Source organism: Crotalus tigris, unplaced genomic scaffold, assembly GCF_016545835.1.
Source record: "Crotalus tigris isolate CLP2741 ecotype Arizona unplaced genomic scaffold, ASM1654583v1 scf7180000019599.1365583, whole genome shotgun sequence".
NCBI classification, from domain to species: Eukaryota; Metazoa; Chordata; class Lepidosauria; order Squamata; family Viperidae; genus Crotalus; species Crotalus tigris.
Genome location: NW_024097615.1, coordinates 1,111,960 through 1,131,241, shown reverse-complemented (window position 1 = coordinate 1,131,241; position 19,282 = coordinate 1,111,960). Strand labels below are relative to the sequence as shown.

The 19,282-nt window shown below is 47.1% G+C and overlaps 1 protein-coding gene across 20 annotated transcripts in view; it reads left to right on the top strand.

Annotated features, from left to right (window-relative positions):
* TNK2 (tyrosine kinase non receptor 2) overlaps nucleotides 1-19,282 on the top strand; it is a 134,134-nt gene that overhangs the window by 103,184 nt on the left and 11,668 nt on the right. For 13 of the 20 annotated variants that reach the window (XM_039363789.1, XM_039363793.1, XM_039363791.1 and 10 more), the window contains 13 exons: nucleotides 1,621-1,743; nucleotides 2,759-2,869; nucleotides 3,531-3,663; nucleotides 4,771-4,880; nucleotides 5,941-6,090; nucleotides 7,175-7,329; nucleotides 7,945-8,086; nucleotides 9,234-9,430; nucleotides 9,671-9,808; nucleotides 11,045-11,153; nucleotides 12,995-13,135; nucleotides 14,612-14,788; nucleotides 18,352-18,507. In XM_039363789.1, the coding sequence (XP_039219723.1) occupies nucleotides 1,621-1,743; nucleotides 2,759-2,869; nucleotides 3,531-3,663; nucleotides 4,771-4,880; nucleotides 5,941-6,090; nucleotides 7,175-7,329; nucleotides 7,945-8,086; nucleotides 9,234-9,430; nucleotides 9,671-9,808; nucleotides 11,045-11,153; nucleotides 12,995-13,135; nucleotides 14,612-14,788; nucleotides 18,352-18,507 (1,842 nt within the window). Of the gene's footprint in view, nucleotides 1-1,620; nucleotides 1,744-2,758; nucleotides 2,870-3,530; nucleotides 3,664-4,770; nucleotides 4,881-5,940; nucleotides 6,091-7,174; nucleotides 7,330-7,944; nucleotides 8,087-9,233; nucleotides 9,431-9,670; nucleotides 9,847-11,044; nucleotides 11,154-12,994; nucleotides 13,136-14,611; nucleotides 14,789-18,351; nucleotides 18,508-19,282 lie in introns of those variants that run through there. The other 7 variants (XM_039363781.1, XM_039363784.1, XM_039363785.1 and 4 more) reach the window with 7 other exon arrangements.

Sequence of the window (19,282 nt, the reverse complement as noted above, 5' to 3'; positions counted from 1 at the left end):
CAATATTCTATTCGATATTTTATTCTATATTCTTTTCTATTCTATTCAATATTCTATTTGATATTCTATATTCTATTCTGTTCAATTCTATATTCTATATTTATTCTATGTTCTATTCTATTCTATATTTTATTCTGTATCAGTGGTTCTCAACCTGTGGGTTGGGACCCCATTTGGGGTCGAACAACCATTTCACGGGGGTCGCCAAACAACGCAGTCCGCCATTTCCCCCCCCCCCCCTTTTCCTTAGTTGTGCTACTCCCTTTTATTCTATTGGCTTTTGAAAGCCAATAGAATAGACTCTCTTGAATATTGGCTTTCTATTGGCTTTCAAAAGCCAATAGGAATTGTCCAGGCTGTCTCTGCCCTGCTGAGCCCGCCAAAAGTCCCATTCTGCAAATGGTGCTGCACCAGTTGAGTAGTCCTCAACTTACGACCAGTTGAGTAGTCCTCGACTTACGACCAGCATTAAAAAGGTTGAGAACCACTGGTCTATATTCTATTCTATTCTATTCAATATTTTATATTCTATTCTATTCTATATTCTATATTCTATTCTGTTCAATTCTATATTCTATTCTATATTCTATTCTATTCTATATTTTATTCTATATTCTATTCTATTCAGTATTCTATTCTATATTTTATTTCTATTCTATTCTATTCTATTCAATATTCTATTTGATATTCTATATTCTATTCTATTCAATATTCTATTCTATATTCTATTCTATTTTATTCTATATTCTATTCTATTCTATATTTTATTCTATATTCTATTCTATTCTATTCAATATTCTATATTCTGTTCTATTCTATTCTATTCCTTTCTTATTCTATTCTATTCTATTCTATTCTATTCTATTCTATTCTATTCTATTCTATTCTATTCTATTCCTTTCTTATTCTATTCTATTCTGTTCTGTTCTATTTTGTAATTCTATTCTATCCATATTTATCTATTCTATTCTATTCTATTCTATTCTATTCTATTCTATTCTATTCTATTCTATTCCTTTTCTCTATTCTATTCTCAGGCTCTTTAAATCACAATCTTGTCAACCTTAAGATGCTTGGACTTTAACTCCCAGAATTCCCTGGTCAGCCTTGCTAACTGAGGAATTCTGGGAGTTGAAGTCCACGCATCTTAAGGTTGAGAAGCACTTACAAAGTTCGACTTGCAGAGTTCATTTAGTAACTATTTGAATTTACAACAGCACTGAAAAAAGGGGCTTAGGACCATTTTTCACATGTACGGCCATTTCAGGGTCACGTGATCAAAATTCGGATGCTGGGCAATTGCTTCGTATTTACGACGGTCGCAGCGTCCGGGGGGGTGTTGCGTGTTCCCCCTTTTGCGGCCTTGCGACAAGCACAGTCAGTGGGTCAAGCCAGATTGGCTTGACTGTGTGACTCACAATGGATTCCCTTCACGACTGTGGCAAAATGGGGCAAACTTCACTTAACGACCGTCTCACTTAGCGACAGAAATTTTGGGCTCCACCAAGTCCCCTTTCCCCTGCTCCCATCAACACCCCTTCTGTTTTTCTTGCGGGACCAAAAAAGTATGTTTTGAACTTTATTTGAGGGGAGGTGTGGGGGGGGGGCGGTGTTCCTTAGGACGTGCCGGAGAAGTCCAAGTTCCTGGAATGTGTGGACCTGGTTACCGCCAATATGGAGACCGGGAAAGATGGCTTCTGGGAGGAGTACTACAACCCCATGTTGCTGAGGGACATCCTGAGGGTGAGTGACTTTGTCGCCCGCACAAAGACTGGAAGAAGGAAAATATTTTGGGAAAGAACCCTGGGAGGGGGGGACCCTCCCACAGCCCCCTGCAGTCTGAGCAGGCTTGTCTGGCTGTGCGAGGAAAAATGGTTGTGGGAACGCAACGAAACATCCAGGACAATTAGAGCAACGTTGGGCAGCCGGTCCCCCTCAGGATTCATACCTGCTTTGCGTTCCAATGAATGTCCTTCCTTCCTTGCTCCCTTTCTTTCTTTCCTCTCATTTCCTTCCTTCTTTCCTTCCTTCCTTCCTTTCTTCCTCCCTCTTTTCCTTCTTATCTTCCTGATTTCCTTCTTATCTTCCTTCTTTCTTCCTTCTTATCTTCCTTCCTTTTTTCATTCTTATCTTCCTTCCATTCCTCCCTTCCTTTTCATTCTCATCCTTCCTTCCTTTTTTCATTCTTACCTTCCTTCCTTTTTTCCTTTTTTTCATTCTTATCTTCCTTCCTTTTTTCATTCTTATCTTCCTTCCATTCCTCCCTGCCTTTTCATTCTCATCCTTCCTCCCTCTCTCCCTTGCTTCTTCCTTCCTTCCTTCCTTCCTGCCTTCCTTCCTTCCTTCATTCCTTCATTCCTATCTTCCTTCTTTCCTTATCTGCCTTCCTTCTTCTTTTCTTTCCATTCCTCCCTGCCTTTTCATTCTCATCTTCCTCTCTCCCTTCCTCCCTTCCTCCCTCCCTTCTTCCTTCCTTCTTTCCTTCCTTCCTTCCCTCTTTCCTTATCTTCCTTCCTTCTTATCTTCCTTCCTTTTTTCATTCTTATCTTCCTTCCTTTCCTTCCTTTTCATTCTCATCTTCCTCTCTCCCTTCCTCCCTTCCTCCCTCCCTTCTTCCTTCCTTCCTTCCTTCATTTTCCTTCCTTCATTTCCTTATCTTCCTTCCTTATCTTCCTTCCTTTTTTCCTTCTTATCTTCCTTCCTTTCCTTCCTTTTCATTCTCATCTTCCTCCCTCCCTCTCTCCCTCCCTCCTCATAGTTCCTTTCCCCAGGAATGACTTCCGCAAAGGCTGAAGAACGAGAACAAACCCTGTCCAGGATTGCTAAGATCATCAGCTGCATCAACAGACACTGCCTGGATAGAGAAGTAGTAATAATAATAATAATAATAATAATAATAATAATAATAATAATAATAATAATAAAGTTGGGAGGGACCTTGGAGGTCATCTAGTCCAACCCCTTGCTCAGTTTCTTCTTAAATAATAATAATAATAATAATAATAATAATAATAATAAAGTTGGGAGGGGCAGGAAACCCTATACCATTTCGGACAAATGGCTGTCCAGTTTCTTCAATAATAATAATAATAATAATAATAATAATAATAATAATAAAGTTGGAAGGGGCCTCAGAGGTCATCGAGTCCAGCCCCCTGCTCAGGCAGGAAACCCTATACCATTTCGGACAAATGGCTGTCCAGTCTCTTCTTAAAGACTTCCAGGGTTGGAGCGTGAATGGCTTCTTCCAAACCCTTGCTCAATGTCAGAATCCAGGTTTCAGCATTGGGGGGGGGGGGGGAAGCAAAGGGGCGCCACTAGACTTCAACTCCCAGAATTCCCCAGCCAGACAAAATTTTAAAAACCCAGAAAAACGTCTTTGCGTAAAGACTGCTTTTTCCCGTCTACAAGGCTAAAGAACGGCGACGCATCTCCCACAAAGGGGCATCCGCTATAATTGTGTTTATTAAATACACAAATGAAATAACACACACACACTGTTCTATTCCCACCTTCCCCCACCGCTCCAGGGCTTGAAGGCCATCAAGCTGGGGAAGGTGGCCGGGGGGCTGATCCTGTCTTGCAGCGACCCCAACGAGAAGGTCTCCTGCTGGGCAGCCGATGGACTCCACCGCCTCTACGCCCTGATGGTGCACCAAAAAGGTAAGGGAAGCATGGGATCTGGGGTAGGTGGGCAACTATCGTCCGGTGCGTCTATTAAAAAAAAAAAAACACCTTTTTGTACAGCAATCCTATTTTTTGGGGGTGGGAAATAAAGGACAGAGCTGGGGGAAGGGGCAACTCCAAAAGGGGTTTCCAAGAATAAAGAAAAAAATTGAATTGTTCCTCTTTGTAGCTTTGTTCTTAGAAATGTACCAGTAAAAGAGAATATTCGTAGCTCGGGGGGCCCTTGGCGTTCGGTCAGCTTGGCGGTTTTCTTGCAAGCGTTTCATTATCCGATGAGGAGGCATCATCCCTGCAAACGCTGCTCCTTCCTACCGCTTGATGCCGTTCCCTATTTGGGTCATGAAACGCCTGCAAGAAAACCACCCAGCTCAGGGAGCAAGGAGGACCCCTCCGTTTAAAGACCACCAAGGATCCCACATTGCTTCTCCTCCTCCTCCTCCTCCTCCTCCTCCTCCTCCTCCTCCTCCTCCTCCTCCTCCTCCTCCTCCCACACCACCAGCACTGAGGATGCTACCTAGTTTGGTAAAAAAAATGTCTGCAAGAAAACCACCAAGCTTAGAGAGCACCAAGGACCCCACAGTGCTTCCCCTCTTCTTCTTCCTCCTCCTCCTCCTCCTCCTCCTCCTCCTCCTCCTCCTCCTCCTCCTCCTGCTCCTGCTCCTGCTCCTCCTCCTCCTCCTCCTCCTCCTCCTCCCCCTTCGAGTACTGATTATGTTACCTAGTTGGGTAACATCATATGCAAGAAAATAACCTCAGAGTGCACGAAGGACCCCACAGTGCTTTCCTTCCTCCTCCTCCTCCTCCTCCTCCTCCTCCTCCTCCTCCCCCCCCCAATTTTGATCTCTGGGATCATGGGATGCTGCACTATGAAAAGCAACCAGCTCCCTTTTTCCAGTTCCGTTATAACTTTCAAACCGTCCCTAAACTCATTGTTGTAAGTCGAGGGCTATCTGTCCCTTTCGGGGGAGGAGCTCTGTCGCAACTTTGAAAGGTTGCTAGGTGACCCGTCGTAAATCGAGGACTGCCGGTATGCGGAAAGCAAGAATGACCCCCTGCTCCCTAATTGTTTGTGCCTTTCCTGAGGTCTGACGAAAGCGGAAGATAATCAGGAATATTTAGACCTTCTGCGGGAATGGGAAGAAGAGAAGATTTTCTGGCTGGCCTGGTTTTCGGATGTCAGCATGGCGGCTACGGTAATTTCCTGTCCCCTCCGAATCAGAGTTCCCCAAAGTTTACGGGGTGATAACCCGGAGGAGTGGGGGGGGGAGGAGGGGATGGTTTCGTGGGAAGGGGCAGGTGCGTGTGTGTGCACAAGCACCCGTCGCTCGCATGAGTGAGGCCGAAAGCACCCATGACACTTGTGTAATTGGGGTCCCGAGCACTCACGACCCTCACAGGAGTGGGGCCCTGAACACCCATGGTGCTCGCACAAGGGGGACCCCAAGCACCTGCAAAACCTGTGCAATTGGGGCCCCCCGTACCCACGACCGTCGCATGCGTGGGGCCCTGAATGTGCGTGACGCTTGCACGAGTGGGATCCCAAGCACCTGCGACACTCACACAATTGGGGTCCTGAGCGCTCACTACCCTCACAGGAGTGGGACCCTGAACACCCATGATGCTCACACGACGGGGACCCCAAGCAACTGCGACACTCACACAATTGGGGCCCCGAGCACCCACGATCCTCACATAAGTGGGGCCCTGAATGCCCATGACGCTCGCGCGAGGGGGACTTCAAGCACCTGCGACACTTGTGCAATTGGGGTCCTGAGCACCCATGACCCTTGCAAGAGTGGGGCCCTGAACACCCATGATGTTCGCGCGATGGGGACCCCAAGCACCTGTGACACTTATGCAACTGGGGCAGCGAGCACTCATGCCCCTCGCATAAGTGGGCCCTGAACACCCATGATGCTTGTGCGAGGGGGACCCCAAGCACCTGCGACACTTGTGCAATTGGGGCCCTGAGCACCCACAATCCTTGCATAAGTGGGGCCTGAACGCCTGTGATGCTCGCGCGAGGGGAACCCCAAGCACCTGTGACACGCAATTGGAGCCCCAAGTGTCCCCGACATTCTTGCGAATGCGGCCCCACACCAGCCAACAACTCGCATGGCCCAGTTGGGAATCGGTCATGGACCAGTAATGAGCTACATTCCACAGGTTGGGGACACCTGCTGAACGCTTCTGGTTGCCCAGAGAACTGATTTGCCCGCTGCATTTTGTGCGTAACCTTTGTCCTGTTTCCAGATATTCAAAAAATACCTGCGTGCAGACGATCAAATGGCGCTAATTCTGACTGCCCTCCAAGGCACGAGGGACGACAGTATCCACAGCACTAAAGCTGCCGTCCGCATGCTGAAAGCCATGCTGAGGGAGCCCAGATCCAATTTTGTGAAGGTAAAGGGTTGCTTGTCAAACCGGTCCTCGCCCTTACGACCGCCAAAGGTCACGTGATCAAAATTCGGGCACTTGGCCACCGGGATCACCCGATTGGCATTTGCCACCTTCCCAGCCGGCTTCGGACGAGCGGAATAAACGAAAGAAGCTGGATTTGCTTAACGACCACAGGATTCGCTTAATGACTGCAATGATTTGCTTAACGACCCAAGGGGAAAAATAGGTCGTAAAATAGGTTAGTAAGCTTTGCTTGCTAACAGAAAATTCTGGTCCCAATTGACGTCGCCCATCCACACGAGCTTAGCCAATCTCTGTCTGGGATCTGTATTTTGGGACTGTTTAAGGCAGTGCTTCTCAACGTTTGTGTGACGGCGACCCCTTCACACAAACGTTCTGCGCATGCGCCGGGCCGCGCGCATGCACAGCGGCGCCCCCATGCGCGATGCGCATGCGCGACGCCCCACCACGAGCGGCACGTGTGTACGGCGCCACCCTATGTGCAACACGCATGCGCGGCGCTCCCCCATGCGCGGCATGCGTGCATGGTGCCGCCCCCATGCGCGGCGCGCGTGCACGGCACCGTGAAAAATGGCGGATCGCCGCCTTTGGCGACCCCCCAAAAATGGGCGATCGACCCCAAATGGGGTCGCGACCCATAGGTTGAGAACCGCTGGTTTAAGGCCTCAATTTACGACCATTCGTTTAGTGACCGTTTGAAATTACGTCACTGAAAAAAGGGACTAACAACCGTTTTTCACACTTAACGACCATTGCGGCATGCCCACGGTCACGTGATCAAAACTCGGACGCTCGACCACTGACTCGTATTTATGACGGTCGCAGCGTCCCCCGGGGTCCTCTGATCCCCTTTTGCGAACTTCTGCCAAACAAAGTCAATGAGGGAAGAAACCAGATTCACTTAACAACGTGTTACTAATTTACCATCTGCGGCGATTCACTTAACAACGGTGGCAAAAAAGTCGTAAAATGGGGCAAGAGAAATGTTGGGCACGGTCATGGTCGTAGGTTGAGGACTACCTGTCTTACGCAGAGACACCACCAAGGGGCTATCCTCTTTTCCCAGGTGCCAAAGACGGTCAGATTAATGCATTCCTCCTTGGAACAAATCACGGATCCTTTGGCCCGCCACGAATTCTTCCGGTTTCTCCGGCTGATCGGCAGCAGCCATCCCGAAGAAGTTGTGAGAACCCTCCTCAGTTGCTCCCTGCAGTGTGACTGGTAAGTCCAAAGGCAGTGCCTGATGGGTCTTGGCTGGGAGCCCATCCCTTGACCCCTGGAGATTCACCTTCCCACCAGGTCATATTCCTCCCATGGCTTGTCGGGGTTAAAGATTTAAGGCAGTGTTTCTCCACCTTGGCCGCTTGAAGATGGACGGATTTCAGCTCCAAGATTTCCTCATCCAGCATGATGCCAATTTGAAGATGGACGGATTTCAGCTCCAAGAATTCCTCATCCAGCCTGGCAGCCACTTGAAGATGGATGGATTGCAACTCCCAGAATTCCTCATCCAGCATGATGTCAGTTTGAAGATGGATGCACTTCAACTCCCAGAATTCCTCAGCCAGCCTGCCAGCCACTTGAAGATGGATGCACTTCAACTCCCAGAATTCCTCAGCCAGCATGGTGCCAACTTGAAGATGGATGGATTTCAGCTCTCAGAATTGTGGGAATTGAAGTCCACTCAACTTCAAGTAGCCAAGGTGGAGAAACATTGATGTTGACGAAAGAGTCCTGTTTGGCCACCATGAACTAAAACCTCATCATGAATGCAGACCCCCCAACAGATTTGTAATGAGCCCCACCGTCTGACAGCCCCCTTTTCTCCACTTGCAGCAGTGCCTCGGCTATGTGGCATTCCCTGGTATCCTTCTCCAGCAGCGCCTGCAAGATCCTCAGTGTCCTGCAGGATATTGTCCAACAGCAGCCCTTCCGCCTGGACTGTCCTCGGACAAAGCCCGCCGTCACTCCGTTGGCTGTAGGGATCAAATCCGGCCAGGCTGGGGGTGTGGAGGGCTCCTTTTTGGTCTGGAAGATTGCCTTCAGAAGATCTGTCAGAAATGGTGTAGTAGTGTCTCCTGCTTGGGTGGGGGGTTGGACTAGATGACCTCCAAGGTCCCTTTCAACTCTGTTTATTCTATTCTGTTTTGTTCCCTTCTGTTCTCCTCTTCCTCCTGCTCCTTTTCCTCCTTCGGCTTCTTCTCTCCTCCTCCTTTTGCTTCTTCTCCTCCTGCTTCCCCTCCTCCTCCTCCTCCTCCTGATTCTTCTTCTCCTCCTTCTCCTGCTTCTTTTTCTGTTCTTCCTGCTTCTCCTCCTGCTTCTCCTCCTCCTGCTTCCCCTCTTCTTCTGCTTCTGCTTCTGTTTCTTCTCCTCTCTCCTCCTCCTCCTCCTCCTCCTCCTCCTCCTCCTCCTCCTCCTCTTCTTCTTCTTCTTCTTCTTCTTCTTCTTCTTCTTCTTCTTCTTCTCCTTCTCTCCTCCTCCTCCTCCTTCTCCTGCTTCTTCTCCTGGTTCCCTTCCTTCTCCTTCTCCTACTTCTTCTCTCCTCCTCCTCCTCCTGCTCTTCCTGCTTCTCCTGCTTCTCCTCCTCCTCTCTCCCTCCTCCTCCTCCTCCTCCTCCTCCTCCTCCTCTCCCTACCCTTCTTCTTCTTCTTCTCTTCTTCTTCTTCTTCTTTTTCTTCTTCTTCTTCTTCTTCTTCTTCTTCTTCTTCTTCTTCTTCTTCTTCTCCTTCTCTCCTCCTCCTCCTCCTTCTCCTGCTTCTTCTCCTGGTTCCCTTCCTTCTCCTTCTCCTACTTCTTCTCTCCTCCTCCTCCTCCTGCTCCTGCTTCTCCTGCTTCCCCTCCTCCTCCTCCTCCTCCTCCTCCTCCTCCTCTTCTTCTTCTTCTTCTTCTTCTTCTTCTTCTTCTTCTTCTTCTTCTTCTTCTTTTTCTTCTTTTTCTTCTTCTTCTCCTCCTCCTCCTTCTCCTCCTCCTGTTCCCTGCCTCCTCCTCCTTCTCTGCTGCTTCTCCTGCTTCCCCTCCTCCTTCTCCTCCCATCTGGTTCTTTGGGGTCTTCTTCCCTGTGTGCTACACCTGTTGAGATGCCACCTGGATTTCCCTCCACCTCAGCTTCGCTTCTCTTCCTTCAGGCCACGGCTGCTCTTAAGGAGATCTTGAGGCGCCCTCCTCCAGCCTGCAAAGACGCCCTGAAATCTATGTACCCCACGCTCTGCATCGCCCTGCTCTGCCAGATCTCCTACACGGTGCAGATCAAACCTCAGGAGATCGACCTGTACTGGAGGACCTCCATGCAGGAGAAAACCCCCACCCCTCCTGTCCCTTTGAGGTCTCTTTTGTTCTGCTCCCTTCTTCCTGTGTGTGTGTGTGTGAATTTGCAGAGGATGGGGGACCCTGGCATAAGCAAAGCATATTGTATATATATATATATATCCCCATGTCGGAATCCCTCTTTCCAACAGGATGGCAGGCCCCAAAGAATGGTTATTGAAGCATGTATAGGTTAGGACAAATAGTAATACATTTCTTTGGGGATCTGACACGCTGACCGGTGTTCCTCTACTTGTAGGGCAGCTCTAACCACCTTACAGACCCTCATCCGACGTGTGAGCAGTGGGGACCAAGCCCTGATCATGAATAAGCGGAGAGGATCTGAGCTACTGTGCCATCTGGCCACCCAGCAGAAGGGACTGACGGTCTTTGCCAAGTAAGCCTTCAACTTTTGATTCCTAATGAGAATGAGGAAGAAGTCCTAGTGGACAGTCCTTTAAATAGGAGCCAGCCGTGGATGGCAGCTGCCAAAGACGCCAACACAGTGCTGGGCTGCATTAACAGAGGGATAGAATCAAGATCACGTAAAGTATTAATACTACTTTACAAGGCCTTGGTAAGGCCACACTTGGAATATGGCATCCAGTTTTGGTCACCATGATGTAAAACAGATGTTGAGACTCTAGAACAGTGGTTCTCAATCTTTCTAATGCCGCGACCCCATAATACAGTTCCCCATGCTGTGGTGACCCCCAACCACTTATATATCACCAGGTGCCAGGGGCGTGGCCAAAGAAAAGGGGGAAAAAATGGCGGACAGCCTTGTTTGGCGACCCCCATGAAATGGTCGTTCGACCCCAAATGGGGTCCCGACCCACAGGTTGAGAACCACTGCTCTAGAAAGAGTACAGAGAAGAGCAACAAAGATGATTAGGGGACTGGAGGCTAAAACATAAAAGGAACGATTGCTGGAATTAGGTATGTCTAGTTTAATGAAGAGAAGGACGAGGGGGGACAGGATAGCAGCCTTCCAGTATCTCAGGGGCTGCCCCAAAGAAGAGGGAGTCAAGCTATTCTCCAAAGCGCCTGAAGGCAGGACAAGAAGCAACGGATGAAAACTAATCAAGGAGAGAAGCAACCTGGAACTAAGGAGAAACTTCCTGACATTTAGAACAATTAACCAGTGGAACAACCTGCCTCCAGAAGCGGTGAATGTCCAACACTGGAAGTTTTTTAAGAAGAGACTGGACAGCCATTTGTCCGAAATGGTGTAGGGTTCCTGCCTGAGCAGGGGGTTGGACTCAGTGACCTCTAAGGTCCCTTCCAACTTTTATTATTATTATTATTATTATTATTATTATTATTATTATTATTATTATTAACCATCGTAAATATGAATCAGTTACCAAGCATCTCAATTTTGATCACATGAACACGGGGACGCCGCAACGTTTGTGGGTGTGAAAAAATAGTCCTCAGTCACTTGTCTTCAGTGTCGTCGTAACTCCGAACAGTCACTAAACGGACGGTGGTAAGTCGGGCACTACCTGTGGTGATGTGGTAGGATTGAAGTTCTAGGACTGAAGTTCTGAGCTGTGTGATGCCCAGCCCGTGTTCCCCCCCCTGGATGCTTCACTTCCTTGTAGCCCATGTTTCTCTCTCCCTACCACAGAGCGCTCGTACGCAACGAGGGGTGTGAACACATGCTGCCCTACATTATGACGATTTTGGACAGCAAGGAAGACACCGTGCATACAATCGTGATGACATTTTTGGTGGAGGTAAGGGTTAGGGTTTGGCTGGAGGAGAAGTTTGGTTCTGGCTGAATGTCGGTCCTGCCTTAGCTTGAATCTTTAATCAAGAACGGTCCTTGACTCCATTTGTTGAGAAAGAACAATCAAGTGAAAGACAGGAATGCAAAGGCAGAACTGAGGTGTCCCAAAGCTGCTTTTTCAGGGGGCAACTGGACTTTCTTGTTTTTCCTTTGAAGACGTTTAGCTTCTCATCCCAGAAGCTTCTTCACTTCTGATTAGATCAGTGGTTCTCAACCTTTTTAATGCTGCGACCCCACAACCGGTCGTAAGTCGAGGACTACTCAACCGGTCGTAAGTCGAGGACTACTCAACCGGTCGTAAGTCGAGGACTACTCAACTGGTGCAGCACCGTTTGCAGAATGGGACTTTTGGTGGGCTCAGCAGGGCAGAGACAGCCTAGACAATTCCTATTGGCTTTTGAAAGCCAATAGAATTAGACTCTATTCAAGAGAGTCTATTCTATTGGCTTTCAAAAGCCAACAGAATAAAAGGGAGTAGCACAGCTAAGGAAAAGGGGGGAAAAATGGCGGACTGCGTTGTTTGGCGACCCCCGTGAAATGGTCGTTCGACCCCAAATTTGCCTTCTTTTAGAGCAGGGGGCGTCAAACTCAATTTCATCGAGGTTGCCCTCGGGGGAGGGGCGGGTGTGTGTGGCCAGGGTGGGTACGGCCTACTGGGTGGGCGTAGATGGAGTGGGTGTGGCCAGCTCTACATCATTCGCGTCAAGGGTGACTGCGGGGGTCTGGGCAGGAGTGGGACAGATCTGAGGGTCTCTGGCAGAAAGGGGTGGGACCAGGGCAGAGCCCATCATGCCGGATATGTAAAGTAAGAGGGCCATTTGCTGGCCACTTCCAAGCGATGGTGCATTTCTTCATTCCTCACAAAGGATGACACCTGCCCAGCATGCACCCAGGGGGCAGGGCCAATGCGGCAGGGGCTGGTTCCTCGCTGTTTCCAGACGGCCTTGTGGAGCTAAGACTGAATGGGTTTCAGCATAGATGGCCACCACAAAATTGTACACTGGCTCCCGGCCGGCCTGGGCCAGGGCCAAGGCAGTGGGGGCCGTTCCCTCACTGTTTGCAGGACGGCTTTGTGGGCCACATGAAAACCACTTTGCGGGCCGCATCCGGCCCCTGGGCCTTGTGTTTGACATGTCTGGTATAGGGTCTCCTGCTTAAGCAGGGGGTTGGACTAGAAGACCTCCAAGGTCCCTTCCAGTTCTATTCTATTCTATTCTATTCTATTCTATTCTATTCTATTCTATTCTATTCTATTCTATTCTATTCTATTCCTTTTCTCTATTCTATTCTATTCCTTTTCTCTATTCCAGTGGTTCTCAACCTGTGGGTCGGGACCCCATTTGGGGTCGAACGACCATTTCATGGGGGTCGCCAAACAACACAGTCCGCCATTTTTCCCCCTTTTCCTTAGCTGGGCTACTCCCTTTTATTCTATTGGCTTTTGAAAGCCAATAGAATAGACTCTCTTGAATAGAGTCTAATTCTATTGGCTTTCAAAGCCAATAGGAATTGTCCAGGCTGTCTCTGCCCTGCTGAGCCCGCCAAAAGTCCCATTCTGCAAACGGTGCTGCACTAGTTGAGTAGTCCTCGACTTACGACCGGTTGAGTAGTCCTCGACTTACGACCGGTTGGGGGTCGCGGCATTAAAATGGTTGAGAACCACTGCTCTATTCTATTCTGTTATTCTGTTAAAGCTTTAGAAAGGGCATCACCGGGTTTTGATCCCGCGTCCTTGCCTTCAAAACCTTGGAAAAACGGGCTGGGTCAGCTTTGCTTTTCCTATGTCAGCTTCTTCAGCAGAAGACCTTTGATGCGACTCTTGAAGAAGTTCTCATCCAGTATCTCCGGAAGCAGCTGAACGCAAGCCAATTCCAGCTCCGATCTCTGGCCCTGGATGGCCTGCTCTCCCTCAGCACTCATCCAGAGAAGGTGTGGTAGAATGCCGTCTGGATTCCCAGGAGGGAGGGGCAGCATTCCAGAGGACAAGAGGCAGCGCAGTCTAGATAACGTATGAGAATGAAGCTGAGGACAGCTCCTCCCTAACAGTTCCCATAATCTATGTTTAACGATGCAAGTTTCTGCATGCCCCAGGGACACTGCAACCGTCATAAATATGAGTCGGTTACCAAGTATCTGAATTTTAATCATATGACCCGGGAGACGTTGTAATGGTTGTAACTGTGAAAAACAGCCCTTCGTCGCTTTTTTCAGTGCCGTTGTAACTCTGAACAAACTGAATGAACGGCTGTAAGTCAAGGACTACCTCTAGTTAATTCCAAAATCGTACAGGGCTAGTCGAGGTTCCAAATCCGCTCGATAACTTTCTTAAATCAAAATCTTATTTTGGCCTCTTGCTGTTTATTTCAAATTCTTTCCAGTTCTGAAGCTTGTAATGAATTATTCTTCTATTCAAAGTTGAAGGTGAACTCACCCGAGGGAGGTTTTTCAAACTTGTTCGTTCTGAAGGTCTCTAATAGCTTCCAAAAGGGCTAATAGGCCATTTTGGAAAGTAATTAGAATGTGAGGCTTGCAAACTTTGAAAGACTTTGCCACGTTTGTGAACCAGAGGGCTGATCCCGTCATCTTTCAGTGCTCCGATCTGTGGAAAATACTGTCCCATCATCAGTTCATGAGGAATAGCTGTCCGGAGCATTTGTGGGCAATCTCCCGTTCTCTCCTTATCCAGAGAGGTTCTAAGACAGTGGTTCTCAACCTGTGGGTCGGGACCCCATTTGGGGTCGAACGACCATTTCACGGGGGTTGCCAAACAATGCAGTCCGCCATTTTTTTCCCCTTTTCCTTAGCTGTGCTCCTCCCTTTTATTCTATCGGCTTTTGAAAGCCAATAGAATAGACTCTCTTGAATAGCGTCTACTTCTATTGGCTTTCAAAAGCCAATAGGAATTGTCCAGGCTGTCTCTGCCCTGCTGAGCCCGCCAAAAGTCCCATTCTGCAAACGGTGCTGCACCAGTTGAGTAATCCTCGACTTACGACCGGTTGAGTAGTCCTCAACTTACGACCGATTGGGGGTCGCGGCATTAAAAAGGTTGAGAACAACTGTTCTAAGGAGTCAGTCTTTTCCTGCTTCCTTGATTTATGCTCCAATCTTTTTCAAAGCCAACTTCAATCCACTCTCCCTTCCCCAAAAGTTTCCTATATTTTTTGTAAGGGTCGGTAGCTGTAGGTACTTGACATACAAAATTTGATGGACGTGAAACTTGCACGCCCCTCAAATATTGAGGGGCTCAGTACAGATCGTCGTCAACGTACGACCACAGTTGAGCTCAAAATTTATGTTGCTAAGCGATAAAGTAAATTAGGGGGGAGTCCATCTGAACCCTGGTGTCTGTCTTGACCCGTCTCGTTAGCTGGCAGATTCCTGACTCAGCCATTTTCCGCCCTCCAGGTGATAAAACTGGTGCCCGCCTTGCCAGACATCTTGGCCAGGTTAAAAGATGTGAATCGAAAAATCAACGTAAAGGCTCTCAAACTTCTTCCAGGCCTCCTGAAGAACTTGAGCAATGAGGAAGCGTACTTTGTCACTCTGGACGTGGCTATTAGAATCCTCCCTCTTTTCGATGACGTAAGTTGGACCAACGACTGAACATCTCCTCCTACCAAAGGGTGCAGGATTTGGGGCTAAAGGGGAAAATGGACTTCCTTTGGGTGGTCCAGATTCCTGCTTTTTTCCCAGTATAATCCTTGGATGCGGGAACTTCAAAATATCTCCTTAGAATAGAATAGAATAGAATAGAATAGAATAGAATAGAATAGAATAGAATAGAATAGAATAGAATAGAATAGAATAGGAAATAAGAAATAGGAAATAGGAAATAGAATAGAATATAGAATAGAATAGAATAGGAAATAGAATAGAATAGAATAGAGAACAGAACAGAACAGAACAGAAGGAATGAAGAATAGAATAGAATAGAATAGAATAGAATAGAATAGAATAGAATAGAATAGAATAGAATAGAGAAAAGGAATAGAATAGAGTAGAATAGAATAAAGGAATAGAATAGAATAGAGAAAAGGAATAGAATAGAATAGAATAGAATAGAATAGAATAGAATAGAATAGAATAGAATAGAATAGAATAGGAAATAAGAAATAGGAAATAGGAAATAGAATAGAATAGAATAGAGAACAGAACAGAACAGAACAGAACAGAAGGAATGAAGAATAGAATAGAATAGAATAGAATAGAATAGAATAGAATAGAATAGAATAGAATAGAGAAAAGGAATAGAATAGAATAGAATAGAATAGAATGGAATAGAATGGAATAGGAAATAGAATAGAATAGAATAGAATAGAATAGAATAGAATAGAATAGAATAGAGCTGGAAGGGACCTTGGAGGTCTTCTAGTCCAGCCTCCCGCTCAAGCAGGAGAACCTATACCATCTCAGACAAGTGACTGTCTAAGCTAGCCTCTTCTTAAAAACCTCCCATAAGCCTTATACGGACCACTTGGTGGATTCACAAAACGTGTTTACCCAGGTCCAGCAGAGACCAAGAAAGCACATCCACACCACATACCAGGCAGTCCTTGACTTACGAACACAATGGTGCCCAAAATTTCTGTTGCTAAGTGAGATAGTTGTTAAGTGAGTTTGATGACCCATTTTACGACCTTTCCTGCCACATTTCTGAAGTGATTCGCTACGGCTGATAAGTTAGTAACTCGGCCGTTAAGTGGCTTCCCCACAGACTTTTATTTTTATTTATTTATTTTAGCAAATCTATCTTGCTGCTGTGGCGACTCCAGGTGGCTTACACGGATATAAAGACACCATATAAAAGAAGTTAAAAAAAATCAGAAAAAGTATAATAAAATAATCTAATTTTTGAATAAATATATATGTATATTAAATAATAATAGGATATAATCAAATAATAACCCCCCCCCACTCTCTTTTCATTTTGCTTGTGAAAAGGTCGCCAAAAGGGGATCATGTGCCCGCACGGGACGCTGCCACCGTTGTAAATATGAACCCGTTGCTAAGTGGATGAATTTGGATCCCGTGATCGTGGCGATGCTGCAAAGGTCATAACTTTGAGAAGCGGTCGTAAGTCACCTTTTTCAGTGCCGTCGTAACTTCGAACGGTCACTAAACAAATTGTCGTAAGTCGAGGATTATCTGTGCTGTCATTAGTGTCTTGGTTAGTTGGTGCGTGCCTTTTGGGGGTTGTGATACAAAGCCAGTGTTGGTTTGTGGTTCCGTATATTGTGTAAACCCAGAGGAGGGTTAATTCAGGACAGGCAGAAAACAAAACCCAAGTTGTTAAGTGAATCGCTGCAGTTTTTAAGTTAGCAATAAGGTCATTAAGTGGAATCTGGATACCCCCATGGACTTTACTTGCCAAAAGGACAGCTACAATTAAATAAATCAGGTCACAGCTTTGGCATAACCCCCCCCCCTTGCTATAATTTGTAAAAGTACAAGATGTTTTTAAAAATGACCTTTGCAATGGTTGATTTACTCCCTGGAGTGGTTAAAGTTTAACAGAGAGAAATTAGCTATGGTTTCAGTGGGGGGGGGGGAATAAAACCCTGAAACGTTATTTATGGACCTCAGCAATCCTGCCAAATTTTAGATCAAAGGTCTTGCAGACCTTGGCACTTCGAACAACATGGCGACTTTCTGAATTAGAGTCCTGGTTTTCATGGTTCCAACAGATGAAACTCTTCAGAAGAAATTCGAGGCATTGTTTACCTTAAAGAATCTTTATTTTGAGTAGCATAACATCGGCACTTACATAATTGAAGCCAAAAACTGAATTCCCCTCCCCTGGGCGCATAGTATCCAAACACAATTCCCTCCTTCAATTAACCATCATAAATCACATTCCCCAATTAGCTTGAAATGCAGGCTTCCTATCCAGTTCTCCAGCCCTGCCAATTCCTTATCAGCTCTGGTTGCAATAACCTTGATTCTCACGCTAGGTTTAGTGTTGTTATGTCTAGCTGGACTCTCTCGTTCACATCCCCCCCTTTCCCAGCATCATCTAACTCTAAAAGCAAAAGGTAAAAGATGGCTCCATTTCCATCTGTTGTCAATGCAAAAACATCCAATGTTAGCAGCATTGACACCTGGACTTACGACCCACCCGATTAGTGACCGTTTGAAATTGGGCTGCTGAACAAAGGAATTTAATAACCGATTTTCACATTTACAACCGTTTTTCATATTTAAGGCTGTTTTTTACACCTACGGCCGTTTTTCACCCTTACGACCGTTGCAACATCCCCGCGGTCACGCGATCAAAACTCAGACATTTGGGAACTGACTCTTATTTGTGACGGTGGCACAGCGTCCCAGGAGTCCCGTGGTCCCCTTTTGCAACCTTTTGACAAGCAAAATCCATGCGGGAAGCCAGATTCCACTTAACGACCTTATTGCTGACTTAACAACTTCAGTGACTCACTTAACAACTTGGGTTTTGTGTTCTGCCTGTTCTGAATTAAGCTTCCCTCTGGGTTTACACAATATACGGAACCACAAACTAATGCTGGCTTTGTATCCTACCCCCCCCCCCAACAAAGGCACACAAAACTCAACAAGCGCCTTGTCACTTGATACAGGTGGGCCACTACTTGTGGTCGTAAGTCGAGGATCACGCGTAACACGGTTTTCCTCTTCCAATATCTCGGAGGGAGAAGTTGAATTGCATTTGACTTTTACGCTAGGTTTGTAGATATCTTCAGTTTCCAATAGTTTTCCGCTTGCAGGAACGCCCGAGTGGTTGTAAGATTAAGACAGGAAGTCCTCGATTTACAACAGTTCATTTAGGGACTGTTCAAAGTTACCACTTCACTGAAAAAAGGGACTTTTTTTCACACTTACGACCGTTGCAGCCTCCCTCGTGGTCAAATGATCAGAATTCAGATGCTTGGCAACTGACTCGTGTTTGTGACGGTCACAGCATCCTGGGGTCACGTGACCCCTTCTGACAATAGGAGAGCCAGATTCATTTAACAGCTGCGTTACTAATTGAACAACCGCCGTGCTTCACTTAAGAACCCTGGCAAGGAAGGCTGCAAAAGGGGGCAAAACTCACTTAATGACCGTCTCGCTTGGCAACGGGAATTGTGGTCGTACGTCGAGGACCGCCTGGGCTGACTTCTTTGCTTCGACAGGCTTCCAACAAAGTGAGGCTAGCCACAGTGTCCACCTTCTCCACCCTCTTTGACCTGGTCAAGAGGAGAAGCAAGGATCAGATGAGGGACGTTGCCATCCAGAGCTTGGTGCCGCTGATGGTCCACCTGCAGGACGAAAGCCTCCTGGTCTCCCAGGTAGGACCAGGAGAGCGCAAACCGGGTTTTAAGAAACAGACCTTCTTTGCTGGTTCCTTGGCTGCACCCGTCTTTTAATCTCGTAGCATCTTGTAGCAATTAGCAAAACCTACCCGGTGCTGAGGTCTTCGACTTAGGACTGCAATTGAGACCGGAATTTTGGGTTGTCAAGGATCTCATAGCCATCTTTGTCCTCCTCCTCCTCCTCCTTTTCGTCGTCATCGTCGTCCTCCTTCTCCTCCTTTTCGTCCTCCTCCTCCTCCTCCTCCTCCTCCTCCTCCTCCTCCTCCTCCTCCTCCTCCTCTTCTTCTTCTTCTTCTTCTTCTTCTTCTTCTTCTTCTTCTTCTTTTCTCTTCCTCCTCCTCCTCCTCCTTTTCCTCCTCCTCCTCCTTCTTCTCCTCCTTTTCCTCCTCTATGCAAACCCCACTCTACTTCTAGCATTGATGATGTTACACAGAGGGGTCATGAAATGTCTGCAAGAAAAGCACCAAGGACCCAACACTACTCCTCCTCCTCCTCCTCCTCCTCCTCCTCCTCCTCTTCTTCTCTCTCTTCTTCAACTCCACTCCTCCTCCCCTTCTTCCTCCTCCTCCTCTCCTCCTCCTCCTCCTCCTCCTCTCCTCCTCCTCCCTTCTTCTTCTCTTCTTCTTCTTCTTCTTTCTCTTCTTCTCTTCTTCTTCCTCCCCCCTTTCCTCCTCCTCCTCTTCTTCTTTTTCCTCCTCCTCCTCCTTCTCCTCCTCATCCTCCTCCTCCTCCTCCTCTTCTCTTCTTCTTC